Source organism: Eschscholzia californica, unplaced genomic scaffold (assembly GCF_041429995.1).
Source record: "Eschscholzia californica isolate CP2 unplaced genomic scaffold, dmEscCali1.0.p SCAF_5, whole genome shotgun sequence".
NCBI classification, from domain to species: Eukaryota; Viridiplantae; Streptophyta; class Magnoliopsida; order Ranunculales; family Papaveraceae; genus Eschscholzia; species Eschscholzia californica.
Window position 1 is genome coordinate 36,626,357 of NW_028238472.1, and position 7,914 is coordinate 36,634,270.

The 7,914-nt window shown below is 38.6% G+C and overlaps 1 protein-coding gene across 1 annotated transcript; it reads right to left on the reverse strand.

Moving 5' to 3' along the window:
* Nucleotides 1–2,309: 2,309 nt before the first annotated feature.
* Nucleotides 2,310–4,189, reverse strand: LOC147538911 (Tetratricopeptide repeat (TPR)-like superfamily protein). The gene has a single exon (XM_086641679.1). The coding sequence runs from the start codon at nt 3,921–3,923 to the stop codon at nt 2,532–2,534; it is 1,392 nt and encodes a 463-aa protein (XP_086497805.1). The 5' UTR covers nt 3,924–4,189; the 3' UTR covers nt 2,310–2,531.
* Between the last annotated feature and the right edge of the window lie 3,725 nt (nt 4,190–7,914).

A 7,914-nucleotide genomic window follows, 5' to 3' on the forward strand; every position in this document is an offset into this window, starting at 1 on the left:
CATCGATAACCAGGCTTTCCTCAGCAAATTAGCTTGGAGAACTCTGAAGAACCCAGACACACCGTGGGCTAGGATTCTGAAGTCTAAATACTTCCCCAAAGAGCCTAAACACAGTTCCGCCAAACAGAATCACTCCTGGTTGTGGAAATCTCTTTTCAAACACTATGATCAGGTATCTAAGCTAACATTTTGGGAGGTTAACAAAGGTACCAAGGTAAATATCTGGAATGATTTCTGGATCCCAGACCACCCTCCTCCTATCACCAATGACACTAACAGCGACCTCAAGATGGTATATCAACTAATTGAGAATAATACGTGGAACAAAAATGTTATCTCTCAAATGTTTAACCCTGATATATGTAATGCTATTTTTAGTATAAATTTGCTGGAAGCTCAAGAGGACAATATGAGATGGACATTGACAAAATCTGGTAACTTCACGATACGATCAATGCGTATAATTTTTTAAGAAATATCAATCAGGACCATGAATCGATTGAATGGAACTTTATATGGGACATCAACACCATTCCTAGAATCAAACTATTCCTATGGAAATGTTGCACCAATAGTCTACCTGTGAGAGATAGAATTGAGAAATTCATAGGAAACATTACTAATTGTACTTATTGTGACAGTATCGAAACAATTTCACATGTGTTACTACATTGTTCATATGTTAGGCATATCTGGTTTCGTTTTCATGTTCAATCAGATAACATTGATAACCTCAGCGAATGGATTGAACACTTGAAAGACATGGAGGAAGAACAGGTAATATTATTTTCAAAAATTCTTTATAATATATGGAAGGCAAGATGTGAGAAAATTTTTGCAGGGAAAGATCAATCACCGATGCAGGTTATATCCTCGATAACGAATACAATAACCAGTTTACATATCAATACGAATATCCAACACAATACAATTGAGCAACAGGGACCCGTCATTGAAAGCAGCTATATTAAAATTAAGGTGGATGCGTCATTCACTGATGTTCATGACCCAGCAGGTTACGGATGTTTCATGCTTGATGACCACTCAAACTTTATTATGGCATTAGCAGGCACTATACGGGGATAGAATTCAGAGGAGTGTGAATGTTTAGCCATTCTCAATGCGCTTCAGTGGGCAGAGGACCTCCAAGTAAAACAGTTAGTCATAGAAAGCGACAATCTGAACCTTATCAACAATCTTAATAGCAAAAGTACGATGATCCACTGGCTGTCAGAGAAGCATCTTGAAGTGATAGGAAAGATCAGAAGCAATTTCAACAACATCTTATTCAAGCACATTCCGAGACACAACAACAAAGAAGCGGATATGCTAGCAAGGGGAAAGAAGAAATCAGAAAAGACACATCTGGTCCTCGCTACAAGTGCTCGCTTCGGATCTTCCTTAGTTCTTTGTTTTCTTGTTTTATTTTAACAAAAAAAAAATAAAAAATTTCTTCCCACACCTGAAAATGCGACCAAGACAATGAGTGCAAGTTGTGATTGTCATATGCATATAAGAAAGAAACATTAGATAATTTGTGTCTATTTTAGAAATAGAGAAAAGCTAAAACTTTGTTAGTGATCAATCAATCTTCTCAATTACAGTGATAGGGTTTTTATAGTTTTAGAGAGAGAAAGATTTGGATGGTAACTAACTCGTAACAGAATTTGTAACAACACTAGCTTTCATAACTAACATTTGAAAGTTCTTAGGATTTTATAGGCACCACCATTTGTCTTTAACTTTGTGAATCTTACACTCACATTACACCTGACCTTATACTCTAACAGACTACTTTGGCAGTTTGGCCTTACAGATTTAACGAAACCAGCTACTCCTTAAACATGTAGGCAAGACATAGATGTCTCAGATATAGATACATAGCCTCCCTTAAATAATGATGAAAGTAGGCGTTGTAGGTTACTACAAAGTAGTTAATAAAACACAAGATGGCGTATCTAATGATATTTATTTCCTTTCGCTTTACGTGAAATCTATAACAGGAAGAGATAAGTCACCTACAATGCTCGCTGCTGCATCATCAGACGAATCTAAGTAACAAGAACAGGAGGCGACTATGAGATGGGAACTACTAAAGGTGCCCTACTCTTGCATGTTTAATCTTTTGGAAGTGTTGTGGTCACACAACGTTTCTCCAATCCCACACACTGATCACCCAAATTCAGAAGGCAGAGAGAAAGCAAGAAATGGGTGAAGTGGAGAGGTGAGAGACTAGATAGTGGACAAAGACGGTGGTGAGTGAGGGTTCGTGACGTTGGTAGTAGTTGATGGTGGTGCTGTGAAAGAAGATGAAGATGATTAGTTCTTTGATAGTGGGTTTAACAATCGACTTGGTCATAGACAATTAACCAAGCCAAGTATAAAACTGTGTGTGCACCTTAAAATCTAGTAACCGCCCGGATGCTCTCCTTTCCCTTGCAAAAAATGAAGTAAAACTCTACCAGGAATCAAATTCTCACAAACTATTATACCAAGAATCCGAAAAAGGAGAAAATGAGTTTCGAAATCGATTATAAAAAACTATAACCAGGAATCTTGGCAATTCTTCTGTTCTTCATAATCTCTCTTACCCTTTCAACCTCTTCAAATAATCCAGCTCCTGCATAAATATTAGATAACACCACATATACTCCATCATTCCATGGTTCTAACTCTTCTAACTTCTTGCCTACAAATTCTCCCATTTCTACATTTCCATATTTTTCACAAGCTCCCATTAATGCTCCCCATATTACTGCATTCGCCTTCATCGGCATTTTCTCTATCATCACATTCGCCTCTTCGATCAGTCCTGCTCGTCCGAGTAAATCCACCATGACCCCATAATGTTGTAGTGTTGGGACAATATTGTAAACTCTTTTCATCATATCAAAATATATTCTTCCTTCTTCTACCATTCCACCATGAACACAAGCACTCAAAACACCAACAAACGTCACTTTATTCGGTCTAATTCCTTCTCTTCTCATCCATTCAAAGCATTTGAGTGCTTCCTTTACATGCCCATGCATTGCATAACCTGATATCAACGACGTCCATGTCGAAACATCGCGTTCCACCATTTTTTCAAATACTTTATATGCTAAATCCATTCTACCACATTTTCCATACATGTCAACAAGCGAATTAAACATTAAAATATCCGATTTTTCGAAGCTTTTTGCTTGGAACACATATTTATGCAATTGAAAGGCTAAGTTCAAGTCTCCTAAACTTCCACACGCGGAAGTTACACTAACCATTGTTACATCATCGGGTGCAAATCCGTCTTTCTTTAGATCTACGAACATATTTATAGCTTCCTCTGAATGTCCTCCTTGAGCAAGACCACCTATAATGGCATTCCAAGAACCCAACTGTTTATCACGATTTTGATCAAACACCTTACGAGCATTTTCGAGATCTCCCGCCTTCGAATACATACTAATAAGACCAGTTTCACAGAATAAGTTTGAATCCAGCCCAATTTTTACAGCAACAGAATGAAATTGGTGCCTGTTTAGAACACCACGAATTCGACACACAGCTTTTAAGACAATGGGGATTGTATAAGTATCTGGTAAGACACCTGATTGCAACATTATTACAAACACTTGAAGTGCAGAAAATGGAGCTTCAAGCTTAACATAAGATCTCATAATGTTATTCCATTGAAATGCAACTGGATACAATTCAAGAATTCTTGTTCGGATTATTCGACAATAGATTTGATTTAGTTCTTGTAAATTGGTGGAATTTGACAAATGGGTAGCGAAAATTTGTGCTTGAGAAAATGATGAAATGTTGTTTGTTGGATGATTGGTAGGGTTAATATGGGATTGAAAATGTCTAGTAAGGTTTAGGTTTAGATGGTGAGAAATCAAAATAGGAAGACATTTTAGCCTTCTTGTTCTTAGAATCATAAGGTAATAATAGTAACTTGGAGGGAATACTGTAGTAATGATTCTTAAATAAGAGTTTAAAAATTGGAGTTAGTAACTTATGAACTGATCTTAGATTTGAGGGGTGATAAGTCAAAAACAGAGTATTCATTAGTTCATGAAAGTTGGTTTTGTTGTTCATCGATTGGAACACCTGTTTGAAAAACGCCCATAAGAACAGATTTTTCCACATTAACCCACCAATAATGGGTGCAGCTTGACAAAAATACACGTCTTTGGAAAATGAAGGGATTGCAATAATATTATAATATTTGTACAGGGAAGTTTTATAGGCCTCCCGCCCCTTCTTGTTAAAAGGGCTCGTGTGAGTTCCACCGAATTCACAAAAATAGGCTATTGGAGTGAATTTCAGTGGACTCAGTACTGAATTCACAGGAGAATTCAATGAGTTCGTACCAAATGTTCTCTTGTGAATTCGGTAGTTCGTACCGAATTCACAAGGAGTGATCCTTTTAACAAGAATGGGAGGCCCCTATAAAACTTTTCATTGTCTATTTGTATCAAAATATATTCAAGTATGTTTATTTACGATCCAATTTATAAAAAGCTAGTTTAGTTTCGATATTTCGCAATTAAGGAATGAGCGGTGGAGGGGCATTTATAACCCTTTCCATACATTCCCAATGCCAACACCTAAGGGAATAATGTGGAGGGAAATGGGATGCCTATAGGCACCTCATGCTTACATAAGTTAGGTGGATGTTAGATCTTCAATGCTGCAGGCACCTCATATTTAAGATAAGTTTTCTATGGGCAGCCACCGAATGCCCATAACACTCTCCCTTGGATGACCATTATTGTCTCCATAATGATTGTCTCATTAAAATCTTCTCAACAAAATCCAATGAGACAAAAATCTGGCAAAAGAAAATAGCACAATACTGAAAACTATGAGACATGTGAGTTACGTTTTAGTTGCCTCATTAAAACCTTGAAACACCCTTGAAATAATTCCCCTTCAAACTGTGAGGGTAAGAAATTGCGGGTCAAGAAGTCAACTAGACCGGGTCGTTGACCGGAAGTCGAATATCCACCTGTTAATATTTTTGCGGGCACCGACGACTGCCTAGTTATTTGGTCTTCGAGTGAAATAAAACGCTTGCACCCCTTAGTCGTGTGGAGAGAGAAATGGTCAGTCGCCTTCCTTGAGCAGGTAGTCGTTAGGAGAGAGAATTATCACCCGTCTTCCTTGAGCAGGTGATCGTCAGAAGAGAGAATGATCACTCGTCTTTCTTGAGCAGGTGATCGTCAGAAGAGAGAATGGTCACTCGTCTTCCTTGAGCAGGTGACCGTTAGGAGAGAGAATTATCACCTGTCTTCCTTGAGCAGGTGATCGTCAGGAGAGAGAATGATCACTCGTCTTCCTTGAGCAGGTGATCGTCAGGAGAGAGAATGATCACTCGTCTTTCTTGAGCAGATGATCATTAGGAGAGAGAATTATCACCCGTCTTCCTTGAGCAGGTGCTAGTTGACTGCCAGTGGTTTGGATGATCGATGTGATAGAGAAAATAGGTGGTTAGCTGATCGCAAGTGAATTTGGATGTCGGGTGTTGTTATTCGTCGTTCCATACCTTAGTCGATTACCAGTTGATCCTTATATAGAGTTTTGTGGTAAACTGTCCGTTATGGTCAACCGCCACCTGGTGGTGAGCTGTTGCCTTGAATGTGGTAACGCTTGGAGCTATTACCATTAATATGGATATTGTAACCCTTTAACGGATATATTCGGGATATTGTCATCTTAAATGACAGTAATGCCTCCCCAACGGATATACGAACGGAGGTGAGCTGAGGAGGAGAAGACGGACCTCTTCTGTCCAAAGTTGGATGTACTTCCGTATTTTGGTTTGCCGAGAGGGTGAGGACGGACCTCTTTATCCAGAGCTGGATGTACTTCTGTACTTTGGTCTGCTGGTGAGGACGGACCTCTTTGTCCAAAGCTGGACGTGCTTCCTTACTTTAACGTTGCTTCGAGATGCTTGAAGGTAAATGGGTCGGGCCCATTGGCCATTAATTCATGGGCTTGGTCACCACGTAAGCTCATCAATCATGGATTTCTGGGGGCGCCCCTGGTGACTTATTTTGGCCCATACAGAAACTGCCATCTCTATATTGTCTGGTCACTCATGTGTTGCATTTCGATCTCAGAAGTTATTTTTTTGAAGGTCGTAGTAGGTAGTGACTTAATGAATCAGTATGCATAATTATCACATAATTGTATCTTCTGATTATGAATTTCACCATTCTTCTGTTGATGATGCAAGAAAAATAACTTAGGTGAATATGTTTTGTTTCGTCACCTTTAATATATCCATCCATGATTTGAGCAATGCAAGCCACATTATATTCATATATTAAAGTGGGTGATTTTGTAACTGAAATAAGATCACATGAACTTCGAATGTGACTTATATTTGAAGGTAAATAAACACATTCTCTAGTAGATTCACGGAGAGTAATAATTTCTGAATGGTTAGAAGGTGTAGCTAGCATAGTCTGTCTACTTGATCACCATGAAGAAACTACACCACCATTGGTAAAAATGTAACCAGTCTGTGAAATCCCTTTATGTGAGTCAGAGAGATACCCAACATCGGTATATCCTACTATTTGTGAGGCATTATATTGAGTATTTGAGAAAATTAACTCCATGTTAGTAGTTCCTTGAAGATACCTAAGAATTTGTTTCACACCCTTTCAATGCCTTTTTGTCGATGGCGAACTGAATTTAGCTAATATGTTTACTGTAAAAACAATGTCAGAGCTAGTACATTGAGCTAAGGACATGTAAGGCGCTAGTCGCACTTAAAATATGGTATTTCTGGACCAAGGAGTGTTTCATCCTCTTCTTTCAGACGAAATGGGTCTTTCATAGTATCAAATGTTCTAACAACCATAGTAGTACGGAGGCGGATATGCATTATCCATGTTAAATCATTTCAAAAGTTTCTTACTCCCTCTGTCCCAAAATAATTGGTGAAGTTTCTATTGTAGTTTGTCCCAAAACTAGTTGGAAGTTTAAAAATAGTATGAAAAATTCTCATTTTCTTCCAATAATACCCATAGCTATAAATGAGTGAAGGTTTTAACTTTATCTAATTCCTAGATGCTTTCCTATTACCCAAAACCAACTCTACAGCTTTTGTTTTCTTGGTAACACAAAATGGGATAAAAATCAAGTACTCTAAAAGTAGTTCAAAAGTTTTCAACACATCAACTAAATTATGGCGCCAAAGTGTAAATTTTTTAAACAAAACTTGTTTGGTAGGAGATTATTGCGCCAAAACTAAAATCTAAAATGAAATTTGGCGCTAAATTTTTTTATTAGTGGGAAATTTTAAACTTTCAACCATCCTATTTATACCCTTTACAATAGCTAAAGTGGACACTTCATCTCTGTGTTTATTCATATTATGGACATGGATTCCATATCAACAACAACTAATTCAAACCAGTCTAATAATCATAGAAAATTAACAGATGAAGAAAGACAAATGATTTTTGAAGGATTATTAAAGGATAGTGTATTGGGCAAAAACGGCATTTGGGCTCAAAGGAGACGGAATTCGTGTTGGGCCTTCCTTATACGCCCGCCTTCATGCAACATGGAGTGTGCGCCTCTAGCAACCCAACGAGCCTGGCATGGAAGCCCGTCGAGAGTTCCTCACTAGCAAGCCCAACACGCTTAGTAGGCCCAGTCATTCTGGCGTGCTCGCCCTAGCCCACTCTTCTAGCGTGACAACCCTAGTCTGACTTGTCAACTCACTCAGACTTCGTAGGGTCACGCCACCACGTGGCTAGCAGTTAAAGAACAAGTCACCTCAATCCCTAACATTTCGCTACACGTTGAGGTCATGGTAGAAGACCGAGTCTTGCGCTACTTTGAGGGAGTAGTAGGCATCTACTACCGGGAACAAGCGGACTAATGCAGCAGGCATCGCAGGGCTACGAC